This window comes from Protomyctophum parallelum (assembly GCF_964188405.1).
Source record: "Protomyctophum parallelum genome assembly, chromosome: 13".
NCBI lineage: Eukaryota > Metazoa > Chordata > Actinopteri > Myctophiformes > Myctophidae > Protomyctophum > Protomyctophum parallelum.
This window is the reverse complement of record NC_139708.1, coordinates 33633282-33657972: the sequence shown is the minus strand read 5'-3', so window position 1 is coordinate 33657972 and position 24691 is coordinate 33633282. Positions and strand designations below refer to the sequence as shown.

The 24691-nt window shown below is 44.9% G+C and overlaps 2 protein-coding genes across 4 annotated transcripts in view; both read right to left on the bottom strand.

Annotated features, from left to right (window-relative positions):
* The window catches only part of LOC310869371 (nucleosome-remodeling factor subunit BPTF-like), a 39283-nt gene extending 17429 nt beyond the window's left edge, over positions 1–21854 (bottom strand). For 2 of the 3 annotated variants that reach the window (XM_083780078.1, XM_083780077.1), the window contains exons 1-13: positions 21076–21854; positions 19187–20009; positions 14216–14436; positions 10842–10982; positions 10188–10364; positions 8769–8936; positions 8580–8644; positions 8011–8369; positions 7318–7449; positions 6987–7116; positions 4633–4768; positions 2897–3265; positions 968–2711 (exon numbers count right to left, since the gene is read on the bottom strand). In XM_083780078.1, coding sequence (XP_083636204.1) covers positions 968–2711; positions 2897–3265; positions 4633–4768; positions 6987–7116; positions 7318–7449; positions 8011–8369; positions 8580–8644; positions 8769–8936; positions 10188–10364; positions 10842–10982; positions 14216–14436; positions 19187–20009; positions 21076–21646 — 5036 coding nt within the window. In that variant the 5' untranslated portion in view covers positions 21647–21854. The remainder of the gene's footprint in view (positions 1–967; positions 2712–2896; positions 3266–4632; positions 4769–6986; positions 7117–7317; positions 7450–8010; positions 8370–8579; positions 8645–8768; positions 8937–10187; positions 10365–10841; positions 10983–14215; positions 14437–19186; positions 20010–21075) is intronic. The other variant, XM_083780079.1, reaches the window with a different exon arrangement.
* LOC310869373 (small ribosomal subunit protein eS8-like) lies at positions 16511–17139 on the bottom strand (the record flags this gene model as incomplete). The annotated part of the gene is made up of 1 exon (XM_083780081.1): positions 16511–17139. The coding sequence occupies exon 1, from the start codon at positions 17135–17137 to the stop codon at positions 16511–16513; it is 627 nt and encodes a 208-aa protein (XP_083636207.1). The 5' UTR covers positions 17138–17139.
* Positions 21855–24691: the final 2837 nt, after the last annotated feature.

The window sequence follows — 24691 nt, the reverse complement described above, 5'->3', positions numbered from 1 at the left end:
CTGCATCCTGACAGTTTTCCATTCTGACCTGAGATCAGATTCTAAAAATGTCTTCTGCATCCTTACAGTTTTCCATTCTGACCTGAGATCAGATTCTAAAAATGTCAGTCGTTCTTCGATTTTTCAAAAATAGCAGACCTACAAGCTCGTAGCGCGCCACTCGGTGGCACGCTATGACCTTGTAGATCTGCTATTTTTCAATAGCTAAAGCATAACATAGTGCTAACACCAAAATGGGTTCCCGCCCAGAATGGGTTAAACGCATAACTGTGGCAAGTGGCACTACAGCTGTAATATGCACTTATTTACTACCCCATGACAAAAGACACATAACATAAAATATTACAGTACATAATGCTACCATGGAAAAACACAAAACAGGTGATCTAAAAACAAAAGACAAAACAAAACAACAAAAAACACATAATATCCAAGATGCAGCAAGTTAGGGCTTTCTGATATAATGCGGATATGAGCTACTTGTTAAGTCTGACGCCAATATCGGTAGAGGGCGCAAAGCCACGGGTGTATGTACATGTACTTTTTATTTGCATTGTACCCCCATAGGGGGATTTTAGACCACCTCATATAAAAACTGTGTTTGAAAAATAAACATCCAGGCCGTTTCACTCATATTGATATGAAGAATCAACTGACTGAGAGAAAACGCTATTGTTACTGTTACTGAATTAGTTACATTTTCGCTAGAAACAGACTGTATGAGTTGGCGCTCTATTGTAAATCAGGCAAAATGACAACCATATCATATGAATAAAATGAAAGTGATTCTGAATGCAAATGATATTCAAAAGACCTTTCATATCAGAGTTTTGCTGTGGCTTATTTTTCTGCAATAATCTGTGAACAGGCTTCTAATGAATCAATTCATTACACTAATGTAAACAGGTTAATGAGGAATCAATCCATTCATGAAAACAAGCCTATACTGAATCAATGCATAACCAACCTCCATGTGATGTTAAAGGTGGGCCTGGGGGAGGGGTAGGGCCAAATGTCCAGTGACGGCTTGGCGTTGTAGCTGAAGATGGGCACCTCTCTGATGCCTGCTTTCCTCGCCATCCTCTTGAGGTCGTCGTTGGGCAGAACAAAGATGCTCTTCTTGCTGCTCTTGGTCACAAACTTGCGGTAGGAGGGCAGGGCGGTGCCCGAGCGCGACTTCTTGCACTTGGAGAACCTGAGGAGGGTGACGCGGTCGCTGGTGGAGTACTCCTTACTGACGGTCATGGAGGTGGCTACCGACAAGCCGGAGGGGCCCGTCTTGGTGTCGGTGACTGTCGCGGTGATGACTGTTTTGGTCTCCTGGGAGACGGTTTCCCCAGGGGCCAGAGAGCAGATGCTACCACCACTGGTGGTAGTGGTTGTGGTCTTGGAGGTGGTGAGGGTGGAGACGGTACTGGCCCCTGCTGTGGATACCACAGAGGGTTTATTGTTACTGCTACCGGATACCTCGCCTGTCTGTGCAGTGCGAGTCTCTGTTGCCACCGTGGTGGTAGTGGTGGTTGTGCAGGTAGTCACTTGGGTGATTGTCTGTACCGCTTCACCACTGCTACTAGTACCGCAGTTCTCTGTGCCGTTATTGCTAAGGGCAGAGGATGTTGTTGACGTCGGAAGCTTACTAGACACCATCGCTGGGGTTTCCATGGGCATTTCCCGGTGCTCGTTGGTTCCCGTGGAGTTCCCCACCTCGGCTACGTGGTTCTCCAGCCTGGGGATCTTGTTGGGCGGCTCGTGGTCCGTGTCTGAAACGGTGTCCTGCGACAGGCTCCCGTTCATTACAGATTTGAGAAGTTCTTTCTGAGGTTTGATCTCACACTGGAGCTGGCAGGCCAGGCCAGGACTGACCTCGGGCTGAGCAGGAGCATCTTCTGCAGTTCTCCCGTTCACCTGCAGAGGGCCGGCTTTGCTTCGGTCCATCTCCATGCTCTCAGTTGGCCTCTGTTCACTGCCTTCCTCTGTGTCCTTGTACGCACGCTTCTTAGGGTTCTCTTCTGCCTGATTCACCTCTGCTTTGGGGGGCTTGTCTGCACTTCCTGCTGCTTCTGACATAGAGTCTCTTTTACCGTTGAGATCATCGATTGGCTGGGAATTCCCGTTCACCTCTTTATGGGCTAAGCCCACACCACCGTTACCCTGAACAGTGCCATGCCTGGACCCTGCAGTCTCCGTAGAACCTAACCTGATATCCAGGCTATCAGTTTGAGTCTTTGTCTCTGTGTGCTCCTGGTCAAAGTTCAGCTTCTTAACCACACTGTCCTTCACCTGCAGACCCAGACCCACAGCCTGCCTGTCCTCCACTTTGACAACCGGTGCCGTCACAACCGGTGCCGTCACAACCGGTGCCGTCACAACCGGTGCCGTCACCACCGGCGCAGGCTTGGCAACAGCGGAACCTTCAACTTTGACCCCGGCAGCGGAGGCCTTGGAAGCGGCAATCTTGGCCTGCAGGGTGGCCAGTCGAAGACGCTCCAGACGTAGCTTCTCCTCCAGGGTGAACTGTTTGACGCGGCGCTGCAGCAGACTGTCCAACTTGGAGGGCTTCACTTTCTTCTTGTAGGCGGTCCGCAGCTGGAAGCCCTCGCTGACGTTCACCACGTCATAGTTGAAGGGCCTTGTCGCTGCACTCTCCGTTTGCTCCTCCTTCACGGGCTGACCAGCAGGCGGTGAAGGAACACTCTGCCCAACATTGTCTTCTGAGATGGAGAGAGAGAGAGAGAGAGAGAGAGAGAGAGGGTGGGTCAGCAGAGAATCTGGGCAACATCAATCGGATGTCACAAAGCACAGGTTACACAAACTGAATTCTGACTGAAAAGGAATGGCGACAAGCCACAGAATGACATGGTCTACTGAGATACTGTACTTAATTCCCGTAATCTACCTTTCTCTGCGGTCGAAGAACACGAGGAGGCTGCTGTGCTCGGATCAGTCTCCATCTTTTCTACCGTCTTGTCTTCAGTCTCCATCTTTTCTACCGCCTTGTCTTCAGTCTCCATCTTTTCTACCGTCTTGTCATCAGTCTCCATCTTCTCTACCGTCTTGTCTTCCATAGTTTCTTTCTCGTCTTTCTCCACAATGTTTTCCTCCTCTTCTTTGGCCTTTACAGTCGGTCCCTCCCCCGATGACGTGCTCTGTGAAGACGATTCCTGTTCTTTATCTGTGGTGCTCTGAGTAGACGGCGCCTCCACCTTCATCGACTCCTCATCCTGGCTTGTGCGCGGCACTGAGCTCTTTTTGGCCGCTTTGACTCCTGTGGAAGCACATCAGTAAGTCAACAAGGTTTGGAATTAATAATAAATCAATCTTTATTAGTGGACTCAGGTCCATAGACAAGGTACAGTACAAGGAATAAAACATTTAAAGAAACACATCAGGCAATAAAAAGAGAATTAAGAACAACATGAAAAGAAAATGGATATAAGGAAAGACACTGTTTAAACCTGTACTGTTGGTTGTATGTGGAACTTGTTTTGTTTTGTTTAAGAAGATATTTTGTGATTTGAAGCGTTATTCATTTTTTGACGATCATTAAATTCAGCCTAAGTTATTTGGTAAGATTTTTAATGATTATTCCAAACTGACCATCTGGCCTCCCTCATATTGCTATAATTAGTGCTACAATTAATAGCATTGTTGCAACCGTTATAATACATCAATAAACCGATTGTCCAATTAGTCAAATCAAATTCAAAATAATATTCTGACCATTGACTATCAATGATAATCAATGATATACGAACTAAACCCTAGGAGAAGCTCTCGTCATCCTGCTAAATACCTAACCGACACTTCGCTGATGACATCGTGCTTATCAGTCAATCGTTGAAGTACGCTCAGGCTTTCCTTCAGTCTCCTTTTTTTATTTTTTATAATTTTTATCCCACGATTTTGTGACCCATTTTTCACCCCTGTGTCAATTATTGAATGTGATCCTGGGCTCTACACACCCTCTGCCAACCTGGGGAGAGCAACGGACTTGAACTCATGCTTCCTTCATGCCTGAGTGTCCAAGTTGCTCCTTTACACCTGACAGGGGGGGAGATTCCCTGGTTGGGCGTAGCGCGTGGAAGGAACACGTTATTCCAACCAGTTCCTTTCCCCTCCATCAGGCGCCCCGGCTGGCCAGGGGGAGGCAGTTTAGAGACCAGGATTACTGCATGTTTTTTGTGAGGGTACCTACCCGCTAGGGGACACGGGGAGAACATGCAAACTCCACACAGAAAGGCCCTTTCGCCAAACCTGCCTTCGGGTATGGGCACTGATGACGCAGAGGAGGAAACACGCCACCAGCACCCACTGTGTCCCGAGCGGGAATCGAACCCAGGACCTTCTAGCTGTGAGGCGACAGCACTACCAACTGTGCCACCGTGCCCCACTTTCCTTCAGTCTTTCCAACACTCCTTTGAAACAGGTTGATGACTACAAGTATTTGGGTTCATATACATCTTCTTCCCAAAAGGACTTTCAAACTAGGAAGGGTATGGCATGGTCAGCCTGCAATGGCTACAATGTCAATTTTTTTTGGTGATGCTGTATTATTGACTTAAAGTCATTAAAGGTGCACAGTGAACCAAACACGATCAGCTACATAAAAATGGCCGCCAGCTCAGCTCTTACCCTCCAGTGCTTTCCGGTAGTTGACGTTGGTGTTCCCAGGGAGCCGAGGCACAAAGCGTGGCACGTGGGTCTTACTGATCCAGCTCCAGCCTCCATAACCAGTGACTCTGTACTCCTCCCCCTTCTGCTTCCACACCTAAACACACACAACCCAGAGAATGATGAGGAAAAGGGAAAGCCACAACAATGACCCTTAACCGATTCCGTACATAGGACGTTGCCACACGTCATAGGGGTCCCAACCGTGTACATAGGACGTCCTCAGACGTCCTAGCACATCCTCAATGATACCGGGCGAGATAAGAATATTCTGATTTTTTTCCTTTTTCTTTTGTCAGTTCGCCTTTCGGCTACCGTATGCTACGCTCTGCACAAAAGTTAGCTTACCGTTTACTTACAGTAGCTGTTTTACTCGTCTACAGAATTACTCGTCTCTCTTAATCAGAGTTGGGTGTAACGAGTAACGGAAAATCTTGTTACTGTAACGACACTACTTTGGTCGGTAACGAGTAATATAACGACACTACTCCTCCAAATTTGATAATCACACTACAGTTACTGGTCGCTGCAGCGCCTCGTTACTTGCGTCATGTGGCTGCTTTCAGCAGTGTTGCTTTGGAGAATAATGCACACAACGGAGATGAGTTGAACATGAACACTAATGGTGCGCTGGCAACGCAGTACGCAGTACGGACTAGAACATGTCAAACCGGTGTCAGATCATCAGCAGCACAGCATTTTTCGTTACTGTCGTGGACTCGTAGGGTGGCCAGACGTCCGGTTTTAGACCCACCTGTCCTCCTCCCAACTCAACCTCTGGCCGGACACATCATTGTCTGTTTTTTTGTGATATAGCCTACAGTGCTTGTGTCATAACTGTCATTTACGTTGTCTCGGTATTAAAATCTCCACAGCACTTTTCCGCTGCACAGCAAGCTCCCAGTCTCCCACTGTCACAGAGACAGAGCAGGCGTTGGGGTGTTGCCATGTCCGCTTATTATAAGCGACTTTGGGCTTGTTTTATAATAGACCAGTCAGGCTTCTTTTGGGCTTGTTTTCATAGACATGGCTGCTTGTTTCTCTTCTAAAACCTGGCAACACTGCCAGTGGGAGGGTCTGTTTGTTTGTTGTAGAACGTGTGCTCTCACAATCACTAGTTAGTTAATGCAGAGATAAATAAACCAAATATGCCGAAATGAAAAACTACATTTAATGAGCAATGGAGCAGGGGACTCCACATCATAAAGAAAGGGATCCTAAAGCACTGTGAACATATAGGCTACTGATTTATCTCAGTCTCATTATTTTTATTTGAATATATATTGGGAAAGTTAATATTTGCCTATAACCACGTGGTACAGTGGTTTTCAACCATTTTCATATCAAGGTCCAGTATGTATTCTGCATTTTAGCCATGGACCACCATTTGATGAGATTTGGCCTCACAGACCCCAAACTAAATATTATGTTGTTGTCGTAGGATAAGATTTATTATTTGACAATGCATCTCAGGCGATTTTATAGAGTAACGCAAAAGTAATGTAACAAGTAATGTAACTAGTTACTTTCTCCAGGGAGTAATAAAGTAATGTAAGGCATTACTTTTTTCAAAAGTAATATGTAATATGTAGTGTATTACTTTCATGAGTAACGGACCCCAACTCTGCTCTTAAGGGTCCCATTTACACTTAATTCAGTCAGTCCTATAGTGTTTTACACCCGGTGCAAGATGCCCAAAAAGAGCGAGCATGCTCAGCTTACCTTCCATGGGTAAATAAATATAAATGCACCTTGATATAAATAAAATAATACGGTCGCTACTCCCCACACTTCAGGAATCTCCTTTGTCTGACCTTGACCGAGACATTGACCTTTGTGAGCCAAATAATGCAAATCCTGTCTACAGAGCAGCCTACTAATCATTTGTGGCAATTATCATGGAAATCTGCCTATCCGTTCTCAAGTTACCATGCAAGAAACAAACGCATACATTGTAGTCTGTGGCTGGTAGATTTAACCCAGACCAGGAACGCATCTGTGTCACAATAGCTTTAAACCACTTTAACCATTATTTTAAACTTTAGCTGTTGTAAAATAGCAGATATACAAGCTCATAGCGCGGCACCGACTTCCGTGCTTGTAGACCTGCAGTTTTTGATTATTATTTTTGTGGTGGAAATCTTTGAATATATATTCTCTCAGAGCGAAAGTTTTTAACTCAAACATTTTCTCGTAGTTTAAGGTGTAAAAGTTTGAGCACCACTGATATACAAACAGATTTTTCAGAAAACTGTCAGGATTCAGAAGACATTTGTAGAATCTGGTCTCAGGTCTTAATGGTCATGCAGACTCACCGTATGTTTGATGGGTATGGTGTACTTCACCCAAGTGGCTTGCAGCATCGTCTCCTCATGCTCCAGCTTGTTCTCTCGTTTCTTCACCTTCTCCTTATCGTCCCGCTCCATGGAGGTCATGCGATGCAGCCTACGACAAAAAACAAACAAGCAAAACCCCAACAAAGTAGATGTTAAGATCGAATCAGCAAAGTAGCTATAATGACAGCAACACCCCACTACACAATGGGACCTTTTCACACTCCTGGGAGCTAGAGTCCTTCCCGGGAGCAGTGTGAGCTACTAATACTATTATGTACGCGTATGTACTACTATTATGTACATTGATTACCTTGTGTGTCCGAGAGAATCCTTCCACACTGGCAACATGACCACTGGTTTGATGGCACACTCCAGTATGGCCAGGGCCAACGCAAACTCCCTGGCCTTACTGCACATCTGGACTGCTTTGTTCCAGTTGGATCTGGAGAAATGTACAAAGAAATATGAGTTAATAGCATAACAGAGAGTTGCAAACTTTCTTCCACTGTGTACTGCCACATGAGAAAATTTGACAGGTTATATTTTTCAAAGAGGGATAGGCAGTTCTGAATGCTGACATAAGTACTGTATCAAAAGTCATCTACCAAATTAACACATTTGTTGCCTGTGAATGGTGGTGTGGATTACAAGCTTAGCTCAACACGCACACTTGGGAACTGTTGGCCTAGGGAGCACTCGGGTTGGAACTTGGAACGCTGCCATTTGTCATACAACAAAAAGCACATAGAGGCTTAACCATTTTGGGCGGGAACCCCTTTTGGTGTTAGCATTATGCTATAGCTATTGATTTTTTTTTTTTGAAAATCTACAAGCTCATAGCGTGCCACCGAGTGGCGCGCTACAAGCTTGTAGGTCTGCTATTTTTTTTTTATCGAAGAACAACTGACATAGAAACATAGCTTTTTCAGAAAACTGTCAAGACATCTTTTTAATCTGATCTCAGGTCAAAATGGGTTAAGTGGTACAAAACCAGGTACCCCACCTGTGAGACGCCCAGTTGGGGTGCATGAAGGGCCCGGGGACGTTGCTCTCCAGCTGGATGATGGTGAGGCGCAGGGTGGAGATGGTCAGCGCCCTGGAGCCGTGGATGGAGCCGTTCCACTTGAACTCGGAGGCCGCGGTCAGGCTGAACTTGTGAGACAAGTGGCGCCTCTTGTCATGGTCCTCGCGGTGCTGGTGCTTGTTGAGGGCCAGGACGTTGGTGCTGTACTGGTTATGGTACACCCTGTATTTACCCTCTTGGCCCAGCTTGAAGAAGCTATTCAGGATCACCTTGGTCGCCGTGTCTCTTTTGAAAGGACCGGTACGGGAGGCGTCGCCATCGAACCATGTGGGAGAGGACTGGAGGAACACAGAGACAGGATTACACTGAACAGTCTGAAGAACATGGTCAATGTTTAGGTTATAATGGGATTCTTTGTCCAAAAGAGTATTTCTATTTATTTCATAATCAATATGAATCCTTTGCAGAAAGGCCACCAATAGTGTCTTCCAGTGTGATACAAACAAACACACGCAGGTGCACACATACACAAGCGACGCATGCCTCACCTCTTTGCTGCCTCTGGGCGTGTCATTACTTGACTCTTGTCCAGCTGAGGTTTTCTCGCGTTGCTCTGCTGGTCACATAACAACACAGTATATTAAACTATGTAATTGATTCATACACTGGGACAATCAGGCGCATTTCATACAACATGGACTTTTGTAAAATAGACGTCGGTCTATCTTCAGGTTTACCTGTGCCATCCTGGCTGCTGCAGGTGGCCAGGTCCGGCTCGTCTGGTCCCTTGAGGGCCACAGTCCCAGGCGTCCCGCTGCCACCACTGTTCTCTTCCGCCGGCGTCTGCTGCTTGCTCTTGGCAGGGGGCTTCCCCTCACCGCAAGCTTCTGCTTCCATGTCTTTATCTACAGAGGAGAAGATGGGAATGCCTGAAAACATCGTTCAAAAAAATATATATAAATAATAAAAAAGATACCAAGCCTTAGCGGGCTGGGATTGGAGAATTAAAGCATGCGCCGTTATCACTGTAAGCAGGCTCTTTGTAAAACCTCCAGCTGTGTGAACCACAAAAGGCAGGAGATGTGCCCACGACAGGGAAGCAAGGATATGGGCTGACCTAAACAGATTCAAAGCACCAAATGTCTGAAAATATGTAGGGGGGGAAATAAGTCTGTAAACAAATGCTCCTCAATGATAATGCACAATTAGCATAGTGCACCAAAAAACTGCTACATCAGTAAATATGTTTAACAGACAAATAAGCGCCGCATTGGTGCCCAGCGAATACTAAAACTCCTCTAGCAAGCATAACCTACAGTATACAATCAAAGCACAAGCTATTGTGATACAACATTAAGACAACAGCTCTGGCCCTAAGCTATTAAAGCAGAGTGTTAGAAAGCATTCTGGCAGGCAGTGGCCATGGAGCCTTTATTCTGGTTACAGTAAACCAGTCGATTTCCCCACTAATTTGGAATGAGAGGCGGCTGGTTGTGACAGAGTCCGCGTGGTAGACCCTGCCAGGGACGCCAACTACCACCACCCTGCCAAAAGCAGCCTTTTCAAAGAATCTGAGCACAAGAGGCAGGGTGAATTATGTGGAGGATGAAACCAAACAAGAGATGAATGCAGCTGGAGAATGAATAGAGCATGTAGGTGGTAGAATGGCTGCTCAGCAGAACAGCTGTGGTTCTGTGCTTACAGTAGGCCAAAACACATCTAATGGAAGAGAAAATAGATACAGTAGCAGCAGGTCAAGGTCCTGTTGGAACAACTAAGAAGAGGAGAAAAGGACCTTATCCAATTAGATGTGTAGTCAAGATGATAACCGATGCACTGAAAAGGGAAGGGGAAATGAATAATAGAAAATAGGCTAATGTATTTCTAGAGGTAAGAACCAGAGACAAACTAAAACAAGATGGGTGTACAGCTATATCAAACTAAGCAGTATACAAAGGGGTCCAGAAAGCATGAGGATTTTCTGCCTTAAGCACAGTACATAAGCATAGTTGCAATATCTTCGGAGCATGAAATGGTCTGAAGGTAGAATGTGCTTGGTGGCTGATAGGTAGATGACACACGCTGCACACATGTAGGCCAACAGAAAGACGCATTAAAGGATGGTTGGACAGGGGTTGGGGACATTTCCCAGGTACCTGTCCTGTCCTGCTTGGGGCCAACAGAGGACACCCCTCTCTCCTGGCTACCAGTTGGAGTGGGCTGGGTCCCATCAGCAGATTCAGAGGTCTGGTCTTTAGAGACGACCTGGGAGGTTGAGCCAGGCTTAGGATCAGAGGGATCGGCCTCTTCTCCGGGAGCGGGGAGTTTGACTGCTGTGGTACAAGCAAGTCACACTCAGCACCAGAGTCACCTCAGAATACCATTATACAAGTTCTGTGCCTTTGTTGCGCTAAATAAACTTCTTACAATCCAACAATAAGGGCTGCCAGATTGCACTGGGCATGTAAAAAAATCACACCCGTGTGAACTGAGTGTTGCAACTCCCCCCCCCCTCCTCCTCCTCCTCCTCCTCCTCTCTCTCTCTCTCTCTCTCTTTCTCTCTCTCATTAGCAGGCAACAGTGCAGCACTGTTTCTGGCACAACAGCGCTCCTACTGGTACCGTAGTCATACTGGTGCTCATGAACCAACACATACATCGGCACACACATAGGTGAACACGGACATTGCTGTTCCTTGGAGTGGTTGCACCACTCAAAAAAGACAAATCTTAATTCAGTGTACAGTGAACTTGCTCAAAGACAGACTAGCTAGACTAGGGTCAAATTCTACCACGTCATCCAGCTCCTACCTTGTGAGACAGTATCTTCCTCTTTGTGTATTCCACTCTCTGACTGTGAGGCCGACTCAGGGGGCAACTCTTCCGTCTTGGCAGGGACTGCTGCTGCGTGCTGTGCCTCTTGTTTGACTTTCAAACTAGCCATGATCTCTTCTATAAGTAAAAGGGGGAAAGAAAATGTTCACTTGATCATCTACTCAGACAAGTTGAAGTTGGCACATTTAAGCCTTTTGTTTAATTTTACATTTACGTCTTAGATCGGGGTGCACCAGCTGGGATTGTGGGGGAATGGGAATAGAGTGCCAAAAGTCACTCGTCTTAAAATCGTCTCATATAAGCATTGTGGTCCAAAAATAAACAAACTGCCCCGGCGATATTGTCGGGGAGTTGTCTCTGTATCGTTTGATACAGTCTGTTTCTATCAAAAATGTAACTAATTCAGCAGCAATAATTTTCTCACAGTCAGTTGATTCTTAATATCCATATGAGTGAAACGGCTGGGATGATTTGCTTATTTTTCAATCAGTTCTTATGAGGCGATCTAAAATCCCCCTATGGGGATTACAATGCAAATAAAAAGTACATGAACCGGCAGACTTAGCGCCCTCTACCGATACCTTTCGGGCAGGTGGAGTCTGCTTTCAGGTTGCCCGACCGGGCAAGTGCTTGTTTGAGAGGGGACGCAACAGTCTATAAACATAATACGAGATATCAGTCTAAACACCTGAACGTGGCCAGAACATGGCCACACCCCAGTGAAGTGATCGGTGCAGTTGCACCGCTCACTTCACAGGGGTGTGATTTATTATTATTACAGTATTAGTTTTTTTCTTATGAAAGCAGATAATCTTCTCTTCTAGTTTCATACGGTATATAGTATGTACATGTCGCTATAGGCCTTATTTTGTGAATATTTAGTTGTTCAGGTCCATGCCTTCTCTAAAGTTCTCTGGTGGGCGCAAGTTGCATTCAATGTAAAGTCCATAGCACCACGTAAATAGGCCTGGCAGAATAGCCCAGCAGCCAATGTGTTAATTGGTGTCAAGGTGATGTATGTCTGCTCAGCAGTTGCTGATGTCTGCTCAGAAGGTTTGAGTGTTTACTCAGACCGAAAACCAATTAGAGGGAACATTGCCGCGGAACACCGCACCGACCTCCGCTGGGACCCCCCTTATATTAAATACACAATAGATACGGAAACTGCTGGTTATTATTCATAATTAATTAATTCTTGTTTAAAGAACGACTGGCAAAAGAATGGCATTTGTGACTAGTGACAAGTTAACAGCAAAACTTAACAGCAAAAAAAAGAATTATCCTCGCAACATTAAAGTTTCAAACACGTCATATGTTTTGAAAAGTACTCTTTCCCGCCACAAAACATCTGACAGAGGAAGTGGAGCAGGCTTGCATCTGATAACATGCTGCCAAGAACATTGTGGCTCATGGTTAACCCCTTCCTTGAATGCCAAATCTGTCAAATAGAAATAGTTAGAAAAATATATAAAATATTATAATGATAGGCAAGTGTTCGTGTGGAAATGTGACCAACCAAATTTACGATAAATGGCTCTAAAAGCCTAAAAAAACGAATGTGGTGTATTCTAGGTTTTTTTTTCCTGACATTTCTGTGACAACTGTCAAAGTAGCAGCACACTACCCGAGGGGAAAGGTAGACCTGTTATATGGAGCTTTTACAGAAGCAAGTACAACATGTGTATACTTGCTCAGTCATGTATACCTGGGCCTGGTCTAATGTTAGTCAGATCAGAGAGAGACCATTCAGCCTAGCTTATTGCCTTGTGGAATATAAACTAAATCTATAAGCATTGTTGCACAGCAAAATACAAGGCAAATGTTGTTCAAGTTCAAGTATCTCTGGGTCTTGTTCACGAGTGAGGGGAGGACGGAGAAGGAGATCAGCCGGAGAATCGGAGCGGTATTGCAGTCGCTGTACCGCACTGTGACGAAAAGAGAGTTGAGCCAGAAGGCAAAGCTCTCTGTCAACCGAGCAATCTTCGTTCCTACCCTCACCTATGGTCATGAAGTGTGAGTCATGACCAAAAGAATAAGGTCGCGAATACAAGTGGCCGAAATGAGTTTTCTCCGACGGGTGGCTGGCATCTCCCTTAGAGATAGGGTGAGAAGTTCAGTCACGCGGGAGAGACTCGGAGTAGAGCCACTGCTCCTTTGCCTGGAAAGGAGCCAGCTTAGGTGGTTCGGGCATCTGTTAGGATGCCTCTCGGGCGTCTCCCTAGGGAGGTCCTCGATGCACGTCCCACTGGAAGGAGACCCCAGGGCAGACCAAGGCGCAGATGGAGGGATTACATCGACTCACTGGCCTTGGAACAGATAAGCGGTTGAAGATGGATGGATGAATAGTAGAAGAAATAGTGGAAGAAGGTACTTCTTCCACATATAATACAAATCCTCATAGAGACAAGAGAAGAACAGACACAATATAGATACAACAATAGATTGTGTTGTGGCTGGTGAGTTTTTCCAACTCAAAGGGGCATTTCACCACCAGTCATCATCTTGAGGTCCATTTGTGTATCCAGGCTTCTTGAAGTGAAATCCTGAAAAATATGAGTGTATGCTCTTCCCTTAAATCTTGTGGCTTGATTGGAATTCACCAAGAACTGTACATTTATTTAGATGTAGAGAGACAGGAAATTGAGGAAAGTTACATGTTCCATTTTCTCCCCCCGATTTCCTGTCTATAGCTGGAATCAAATGAGGGATGTTGCAATTATGTGGTCCATCTGACCAGGCAGCTACCAGGCATCCCACCAAGAAATGTCCAATGGGTGTTAGTGTTAGATGAACTTCCTAGATAAACTGCCTTACAAAATCAAATATGTATCTTGGGATCCACATGGAACATGGATCTCACTTCACGTGGGCACTCCGGGCAGCGTGTGCTGTCATCTATGAAGTCAGTAAGTTAGGCAATAAAAAAGAAAATTCCTTCCGTCATTTATTTTTTGCAGTTTTTACTTGAATGTATTGTTCTGGTAACTGAGTGAGAAAAAGTAACTGAGTGTCAGACTCGGTCAGAACCTTTGTGTGTTCACATCATTCAGTTGATAAAACCTTTACAATAAGCTTTTCTAAGAAATGTACTTTTATGCCACAAGACTGGAGTAGATCGTGATAAAATCCTATGTATTGAATCGAGAATCATTTTGAATAGAGAATAGATTCAAATCTGTGAAAAAAATGCTTTTGGTTTAAAAAAAAAAATGTTTTGGGGTTTTGTGTTGAATCGAATCGTGACCCCAAGAATCGGAATTGAATCGAATTGTGGGACACCCAAAGATTCACAGCCCTAATATATATATATATATATATATATATATATATATATATATATGTGCCTGTACCGTTGATGGCGGTGAGGTACGCCTTGTTGTTCCCACGGGCCTTGGTGGTGAGGTCCTCTGTGATGTCCATGTGTTTGTGCACCTCGTCCTTCATCTCTTCCAGTGTGGCGCACAGGTCCGCCTCCCAGTATGTCTTGTCCATGCCGTCCAGCAGCTCGGCCAGCTGAGCCTTGGTGCTGTAGTACCAGATCTTCTTCCTCTCCTGTTCCCCCTCCTCCTCCCTGGGGAAGAGTAAAGGATATGTGGTGTGACAACGGCCTTCAAGCCTTTAAACGCAGAGCTCACAGATATCTCCTGACCACCCCTCACACTGACTGTTGAGCTGCAGTGAACCATTTGATTGGCCAATGGATATGTATCTTATCTTACTTGGCTATTGTTCACAATTGCAACGGGAAATAAAATAAAAAAACTCATACATAATTCCTTCTGAACTCAAGTGTAATTGTAATTCATTGAAATTCACAAAAAACCAACATGAACATGTGTATCGCCATTGTATTCAGGGAATAAGTATTTGGTCCTGGTAATTTTAATGAATGATTAAGATTGGAAACCTTACAAACCACATTGTACTGCAGTCAAAACAAGGGTTTGGTTGGCTTTGAAAAAAAGAAAAGAAAAAAACCTTTGTAGTGATGTGATAAAGGAACAAAGTGTCTCAAGACAAGAGGCATTAAGCAGCATTAAGTGCATGAACCTCACTCAAGTAATTGTGTTCATTCCGCATTCCCACTGCATCATAAATAGCATAAAAACCCCTTTGGGAGCATAGACTCATGAAATGTACTTGAGCTACCCGTTATCGTCATTCCTCTTCAGAGGTTATATTGATATTATCCTGGTGTAAATAACAATTTAGCTCTAGCAGAAAGTTTAACATCAGTTTTGATAAATGAAAGATTTGCATATGGTATAGTATAAATCTGAATCTATTCTTACAAATGAAATTATCCTCTTGTCTGTACTCTGTAGGTCTAGGTCAGTGTAGGACATCTTCACGGTATAGGTGATATTCAGAGTCAAATTAAATATGGTACATTTACCGTAGGCAAAAATGTCACTGTAAAGCTAGTACAAGGTAAGGTATAGACTGTAAACGAACACAAATGAAAGAATGAGTGTTATGTCTTGTGCCATGGATGTTCAAATTCACCCCCCGGTAGCTGACCAGATCATCAACGACTTAAACAGGACGTCCCTGGTTTTAGTACCAACTGGAGGCCTGTGTGTCATCTTTTCTTGTCTATGCACTCAGCTTTCTGAGTGCATAGACGCAAAACAAAAGTATCTATTTGCAACTATGCATGAAAATAAACAAATTCTCACCTAATGCATTTTAATGTTCAATGAATGCATGAATTAGTAATCAAAATCACAAAAGCGTATCAACAATAACATGTTAAATAACCTTTACACAGGGATGTACAGTATGTGCGGCACGCTGTCTGTAACAAACAGGACTAACAGCAAATGGTGTAAGTGTGCCTATTTCTGAAGACCATTGCCTCGTCTTGTTTATTTAATTTTTTTATCTTTACTAATAATTCTAGAGATTGCGTCCTGTGCTGTGCTTGGCTGATTGAGTCATCAAAATGTGAGGACGGAATGTGTGGACGAAATGCGTCCTCAGATATTGCGCAGGAATGCACGCTGTGATTGGCTGGAAGGTGTGTATTTCTGCAAATCTGCGCTGGCTGGAAAATCATTCTTTCATAGGACAGGGGACAGAGGACAAAGGACAGGGGACGGGACATTCTTTACAGTAGTACTACAAATACTTTGGGTGCTCATATCCTAGAATCCGGTATGGACAATGTTCTTTATCATTTTTGTAACACATTTTTAAGTTGTAATCCGGGGTCGCTACGCTCCCCCTGCCAACCTGGGGAGAGCACAGAACTGAGCTCATGCTTCCTCCAATGCATGAGGAGTGAGCATGCCGCTTCTTCCACTGCATGGTGGCGCAGTGCTACCGACTGCCACCGTGTCCCCTCTTTTTGAGTGGTGCAACCACTCCAAGGAACAGCAATGTCCGTGTTCACCTATGTATGTGCCTATGTATGTGTTCATGAGCACCAGTATGACTGACTACCAGTAGGGGCGCTGTTGTGCCAGAAACAGAGAGGGAGAGATAGTATTAGTGCTGCACTGTTGCCTGCTAATGAGAGAGAGAGAAGAGAGGAGGGGGGGGGGGGGTGGAGAGGGGAGTTGCACCACTCAGTTCACACGGATGTGATTCTTTTTGTAAATGGGACATTTGGACTTGTTCCATTTACATATCTAACTGCTGTACTATTTGCCTTTCTTGGCTTTGATTTTTCTAATGTAGAACTCAAGTTCCTTGCCTTCCAGGATGTAGCCATCTGCCCTGCCACACTGGCCCGGTCTGGAGGCAATGCAGGCAAGAAGTTTGCCCTGCTGGAAGTACTCCTCCAGGAGGGTGCTGATCTTGCAAGTCTTTTTGCGTTCATCAAACTTCTTTTGGATCTTCTTGGACCTTTTCTTGTTCAGAATCTCGTCCTCCTCAGAAGTCAGTTTGGCTCCCTTCTTGCGTCCTAGAGGAGTGGCATAGTGAGCCTCATACCACTGCCTGAATGGTACACCGTCGACAAGGATGATGCAGTTCTTCACCAGAGTCTTGGTTCTCACAAGCTCATTGTTGGAGGCATTGTAGACGACATCAAGGATCCTGGTTTTGCGTGTGCAGCACTCAGAGCCCCATGAAAAGTTACCAACATCCAACCTCAGGGCACGGTACTTCTTGTTTCCGCCGCGAACTCTCACTGTATGGATACGGCGAGGTCCGATCTTTGTGTTTGCAGGAGGGCGCCCAAGTTCATACTTTCGCTTCTTGTGGTAGGGCTTGCGTTTACCGCCAGTCTTGCGGCGTTTATGCCAGTTGTCCCTCGAAATACCCATTCTCAGGCACCAGCTAGAAAGAGTGTATCGTTTATTTTCAATGATAACTAGCTGCCTAATATATATTCGTAAAATTGTCTGATGGCAGGACAGGTGGCCCTCTGATGTCACCCTGACTCAGCCATAACCATATAAGGAGTTACCAGCTCCATATATGGTGAATCAAGGGGGCATGTGCCCATATATATTACAGATGACATCAGGGACACATTCTCCATATATGGGCATAAAAAGGACATGGACTGACAGACACACAGATCAGTTGTGCAGAGCCACAGATCCGATCGATATGCCCATATATGGTCATGTGCATATATGGGGCCGACAGACTTCAAACTCGGTACGTGCAGCAGCAAGGACTCGAGGGAGTGCGGTTCCCACTGTTGTTATTCGGTTATCCACCAATTCAGGAAAATGTATTATGTAGAAAAAAGAAACTCCCCCCAGTTCCCATTTGGAAATATGTACTACAATAGTGAGTGACGTTTTGAGCACCAACCCTGCTTGCACCATCACTCATTAATACATCTTTGGTAATTGCCTGCCCTATTTCACCTTTTATTTGTGAAAAGCATTATAGTACAGTAGCGGCACGGCGACTGACTGGTGGCGATTCTTTGTTTTACATAGAATAGGACAGGAGCGAGTCAGGATACTGAGGGCAGAGATGGGGAAAGTCATGAAACTCCAGCTGGAATTAAATTCCAATGATTGATGCAATATCCGGTCACCTTTCAGCCTGACTATCATGGTGATTGTTCTTTGATTTATAAAAAATAGCAGATCTACAAGCTCATAGCGTGGCACAAGGTGCCACACTATGAGCTTGCATATCTGCTATTTTTCAATAGCTAAAGTTTAAAATAATGGTTAATGTGGTTACAAGCTACGGTGCCACAGATGCTTTCCAGGTCTTAATGGGTTAAGGACTGGACCAATGAGAAAGAGATATGGCGAAAAGAGGATATGAATTAGGCATGGATCAGCCAGATTCTGCACTCAATTTGTTTAGTCACAAGGTGACTTTAGAGTAGAACTACACACCCCATTTAAGCTTGAACACACCTCCCTCACGTGTTCAAAAACTTTTTTGAGGTAGGGGTGCACGATTATTACATTATTATGACCGATTATTTGCATCTGCCGATACAGATTCCGATATTATACAGAGGACCACAATGGAAAAAGCCTAGCCCCGCCGCCTTAGGGGCTTGGCCCAAATCCTGTTAAATGTAGAAATTAGCCATTGACAGTCACATTATTATTGCTTCATCAATATCGGGGAAAGTAATTTAATATATTAATTAATTAAATATTATTTTGAGAGACTGATCCGATACCGATATGGAATTTTTATGGCCCATTCTGATACACTATTGATTATATCGTGCATCTCTAATTTGAGGTGAAGTCGAGGACTTCTCCCCCAGAGTCTCCCATTCACATCAGGTGCACTTGTTTAGGATGCCCCCAGTACCCACCCAGTCACATGATAGGCAGAAAAAGGTCTAAGACTGAGCAAGTTTTAAAAACAAATGCAAACAGTCGGTAGTGCTGGCAGAGGAAGTGTAGAGCCCAGGATTACATTAGATAATTGACACTGGGTGAAAACTGAAAAGATGGGTTGCAAAATGCACTGCATGCCGATGCAATGCATCTGTTATCTGTCTATTCATCCTCCACCATGTGGCCTTTTGTTTTGACTGAGAAGGCTGCTTTTTGCTGCTTCAGGGCAGTCAGGTACAGTTAGGTCTCTGCTGCCAGAAGGGACCATTTTAAATCAAACTACAAACCCTATCCAGCTGCTATGTCAAAGCCAACCAGGAGCCTTTAAACGAGTGCACCCAATGACAGCCAAGAACAATATACTCCAGAGGCATGCAGTGCAGAATTTAACAGTTTTCAACATTTTTTTACCTAGACCAGAGCTACTCTGATTTGTGACAGAAACAGGCCTCAACAATGCACACTTGAGACTGGGACTAGAAACTATTGTTATCTTACAAATGCTCCTGTACACACATCTACCCAGGAAGGGTTTTAACTTACACAATGATCCTTCTGTTGAGGAACCAGTACTGCCTCTGATGGCGGTCATACCCAATGGGCTCCTGCCGGATGTAGGGCTTGTTTTTCTGCATCTCTGTTACACAGTCCGTGACGCCAGGCACCTTGTGCGCCACGCAGATCTCACACCGCCACTCGTCCTCCGGGACCTCCAGCAGAGGCGGTTTGACACACTCCAGGTGGTAGACGGCCGAGCAGGTCTCGCAGCACAGCAGATCACCCAGGCGGTGGCAGACACGGCAGTGGTCATCGTACAGCAGCACCCCCTCAGACATCAGCTCGTCACGGGCGATGTTGGTGGTGAGGAACTGGTCGACCAGAAACTGCAGCACTTTGATCTTGCTTTTCAGCGGGCCGTAGGGGTATTCGTCCACCTCCTGATAGGGTAGGACGTGGTGATACTCGCGGTCACTCTCGCAGTACGCCCGTACCACCTCGGGCCACGTCATGCCGTCGATGAAGTACAACGTGGAATGAACGCTGTCCTTGAGGTCGACGGGCCCAAAGGAGGTGTTGGAGGTGTCTTCCTCGCGCAGGATGACCTTCAGCAGGGCGATGTGGGTTTCTGCCATCAGCGTGCACTGCTCCTGACCCATCAATGCCGCACAGAAGTCCTCAAAGCGGAATGGGGAGAGGCGCAGCACAGTGCCGAAGTTGCGCAGCACCTCGTAGATGGACGAGACATTAAGGAGCTCCTCGCTGGGCACCAGGAGATCCTCAGAGCACTCCGGAAGCTCAAGAGGCGGAATCTCCTTCTCCTCCAGGATAGGAGTGCGAGGCCGGGGAGCCTGTGACTTCCTCCTCCCTGTCGGATAAGGAGAGAGGTCAGCAAACCATGATTGAAAGACTAATATCCATATGACATACATAACTTAATTTTAAGTACAGCTGACATTTTGTTTTCAAGCTACAAGTAATCCATATTGCTAAACTTTTTGATCACATTATTTAATTCGTCCTTCCAATTAAAGGTTATCAATATTCACACGAATATGTGACGTTTCATGAAATTCAATCACTTTAATTTATAAGTTGATAATGATATAGAACACATGGCCCGGCCAGTGTGTGGTCAGGTAAATGTGACTCCACCCCCAGGCCCCAAGTATAATCTGCAAAAAGAATCAGCTATTACTAGCTAATATGCGAGATAAACGAGATTAAAGTATGTATAATATTATAACATAACATAGCTCTCGCTTTCCAAGTATTGCAGGTGACTCAAAGACAAAACAACGCATATGCTGTATAAATTAATGCTAGACATGCTAGATTGTTCTAACTTTAACTTTTAGACAAATTCTGCAAATGATGCACATGCTAAGCTATCGAGTTAGCTTAGGAGCTGTCATGATTTCACGGAAGTTCATTTTGAGCTATTAATAGTTAAATTGTGGTCATGATCAACAACTAGAATTTGTTGTGAGGGTAGCTGGCAATATATAGTGCCCTCCGCATATACATCTATAACGTTTCACTGTTAGCTAAAGTGTTCCGTCTGCAGGATGTAAGCAGACAGCATGAGCTAACGTTAGCAGGCTAGCAGTTAGCCTTTAGCTCAGAATGATAATTACCCAGATTGGACAGTGCATGTGCTAGTAATCATGCAGATGCTACAATAACACGTAATTTGTACAGAGGTTCGTGTCAAGACAGTACTTGAACACTTTAACATTCATTCCACCTGCAGCATTGTGGAGTTGCGACTGAGGCCTGTGTTTTGTGCATTCTCCATTTTGAACAATACAATTCCCTGCATTGTCAAAAACAATATGTAACAACTATGCATATTGGGCAAGGTTTGAGATACACCTCATTGTGATCAGGGGGGGTCCCCCGCGGGGAGCATTTCATCATGTTTAATTATTTACCCGGGGTGCTGGCGTGAGTGCCCTGGCTCTTAAAGCTGCTCTCTGTGCAGCAGCTAGCAGCATCCCCATCCTCCTCCTCCAGTAGAGTATCATCCAGGCAGTCAGAGTCTTCCTCCTTGAGGGCCTCGTCCTCTTCTGATGCGGGCTCTTCCACAAACTCCTCTTCCTCCTCGGATCTCAGGCTGACAGCGTCGTCGTCCTCATCGCTTTCGTGGTCATCGTAGACAACTGCTTTGGAAGAAGCCCTCCGCCGTCCTCCTCCTCCACCACCACCAACACCACCACCAACACCAACACCACCACCACCACCCCGACCTCCTCCTCTGCCACCTCTGCCTCCTCTCTTTCCCCTGCCCCGGGTGGACGAGCCCGGTCCCGCTCTCCTCTTGCCGCGTTTAGGTTTGGTGGGTTCCCCCTTGGGGCTGTCAATGTCCTCATCGCCGCTGTCCCCCCTGGGCCTGGGCTTCAGAGTATTCCTGGGTCTCAGACCTCGCACAGGTGGAGGTGGTGGTGGTGTCGGTTCTTCTTCTGATGATAGAGGTTTGGGCGGCCTGCCCCGTCTCCCTCTCATGATAGGCAAAATCTATTATTTCCGATCTCAATGTTTGCGCTGGTCTAGCCTCCGCAGCTACGAGCGAAAGTACGATCCTCCGAAAGGTTGGGAGCGCGGATGTTCAGAACATGCGGTCCCGCAGAGCCCCGCTGTTGTTTTGGGTGAGAAAGCTCAAAACGATCGCCCGGCGTCCCGTCTCGGTTCGCACAGAGCCGCCATTTTTCTTTCTCTCCTCTCTCTCTCCGATGGATGAAAAAACAGAAGGCCTACAGTGGTCACGTGATCACAGTTCTTTCAGTTGACCGAAATGGTTACAATACAACGTAACAACAATATTACATTTGTGGGTTATTGATTGATTGATTGAAGTATTTATTAACAGTTTGCAGAAAATCAGTAGGCCTACATTTCAAGCACAACTCAATACAAAAACTGTTAACTGTGAGTGGACGACATCATAAAGCATTACACTTATTTACAAGAGGGTGCCTTTTGAGAGAGGTTTTGAAGGAGTCAAGGGTTTCACATGTCTTAATGACAGTTGGTGGGGCGAAATTAATTTAGTCCCTTGTTTGTGCCGAATCTGGGTTGCACAGCATGTGCGTGTGGACTTCATTGACATTAAGGAAATATTTAGACAGGTATACCGTATACATGCAGGGCACAAGGCGTATCTTGTGTATCGAATCTTGTGGACCAGACCCATTGTAAGATGCTGTACTGTACTCTGTCGTCGACCCTAAGCCATTCCAGCCTGTCATTAAAGTGGACAGGGGTGAGGTGGGTTGTAGGCTATCGGTTTGTTTGTTTGGCACTATTGCATTTGACATCATCGGTAGATCGGGGACGGTGTTAACTGTTAATTATAATTAACAGTTAACACAAATGAAAGTGACTCGCAGAGTTAATTTAAATGAATGAACATTTTTGTACTAGCCTTGAGTCGTCAAACTAATAATAATATTAAAGTCAAGAAAGACAAACATTACCGTTACACTAGACTAGATAAGAAGACTGACAGAGATATTTATTCAGTTAACTTTCAATCAATTCTGACATTTGCTACATCTGTAAATGAAATGACCGTGCTGTTGCAGGCTACAAATGATGTGTTTGCAGTGCCATAATTAATTTCACTGTATTTCTCAATTAGTGTAGTGGCACTGTTGCAGCAGCGGTGAAAGCCGGAATTACACTTCAATGGAAACGAGGAAATACAGTGACATCCAGGCACAAACGGGTATCAAACACCTCTTAATTCAACAATACGAATATTTCAGAACATAAGTGGCCCGACTCGATGGGTAATGTAGCCTACGTGGCTTGAGCCTTGATTAATAGGAGTAGTAGGCTACACTGTAGGCTAGTAGCCTACGTACGGCCATTACACACAGCGCATCCAGTGGATTCGGGGGTGGCAATAGAAGCGTGTACTGTACTGATCATGAAAATATCTACTATAATAGTACTATAATATATATATATATTATACATACAGTAATTACCTTCTCGGTGCATTTGTATATCACGTGACATAGCCTAGTGATAATCAGTTGTCGTGGCCGAGTGGTTAAGGCGATGGACTAGAAATCCATTGGGATCTTCCCGCGCAGGTTCGAATCCTGCCGACAACGTTCAACGATTTTGCATTTACGTTATAACTTATTTTTTGACTTATGCTTTATATTGAGTTAAATAAGAAGACCAGTACCTTGCGTAACGCACGACAACAACTGTCGACGACATTGACTGTAACCTAGTATATTTTTCCATCATTTATTTTGCACACAGCGGCACAAGTAGCCCTAGACCTACAACAACGCGTCCCTCTTTGCGTTCCCGTTCTCTTACTGTCACCTCGTCTCTATTTATATATCACTGATCCAAAACAGTGTTAACAAAGTCACAAAGTTGAAGTTCTTCAAAAAAGAAACAAATCGGCTAAAACTAATACAGGGACATTAGCTTACATTAGCTGCCATATATTTCCTGACATTAGATGGCAGTAACACGCCATGTAGCTGTAGCGGCTGGTTGACAGCTCTCACCAAGCGCAAGCGGGCCGAGTGGTAGCCTCAACTCTATCATGGGTAGCCTGCCCTATGGCATGCCTTGCAGTCTTCAGTGCTGTGTTTGCCAGAACAGGGGTTGTTTTGTCAATGCTTGATCTGACAGTGTAGATACTAGATTCTAATGAGACATTTGGCAAGTGCCCCACTGCCCGATGGCGGCACCATAAAAGAATACCATTCAGAGATCTATGAGCACGATAATTAACAGGATAGATTTACAAAGAAGCCAATGTTTGCATTTCACAGTCTATTTGCATAACGTAGTTTAACAAGCTTCAGTGGTGTCTCCATTTGAATGTGATGCCACATGCCAGGGTAGGCTTGATTGAATAATGAATTCCAGTGGGAAGCAGTATTTGAATAGTTGATGCTATTTCTTCAAGTGTAGGCCACACAGCTAGACCTTGATCATGAGGAAACCAATGGGTGCAGGGTGCTGAATCCTGGCTGAAACGATAACCCCCTACACACATATCATTTTCATGATCACATGGTGTGGGACACAATATAGAAGCAGGGATCAAATAATCAAATGTCAAAAGTCATTCACAATGCCCCCCGGGTGAACTGCATGCCCACGTCGACATGACGTGACCTTTTTGGCTGGAAATGGATTCGTGAGCTAGGGGTAGTTCACATTAAGGGTAGCAGATAATGCCATTAATGATTCCAGCCCTTGCAGCAAGAGTCAAGCGGAAGCTGCTGTGACCTATAATAGGCCTACAGCATAGAGGCCATGGACCTGTTTTCATTTTACAATTTACAATTTAGGCATTTAGCAGACGCTCTTAATCCAGAGCGATTTACAATAAGCAAGAACAAAAAGCATGGGAATACATCACATAAAAGCATTTATCATGAAACATGCGTATAAGCTAAGAAAGTAACAGTGGAATATCTATATAATGAAACTATACATACAAACTATACATATATACTATATGCTATACACGTATATACTATGGCGTGCTATGACTATATACAATGCAAT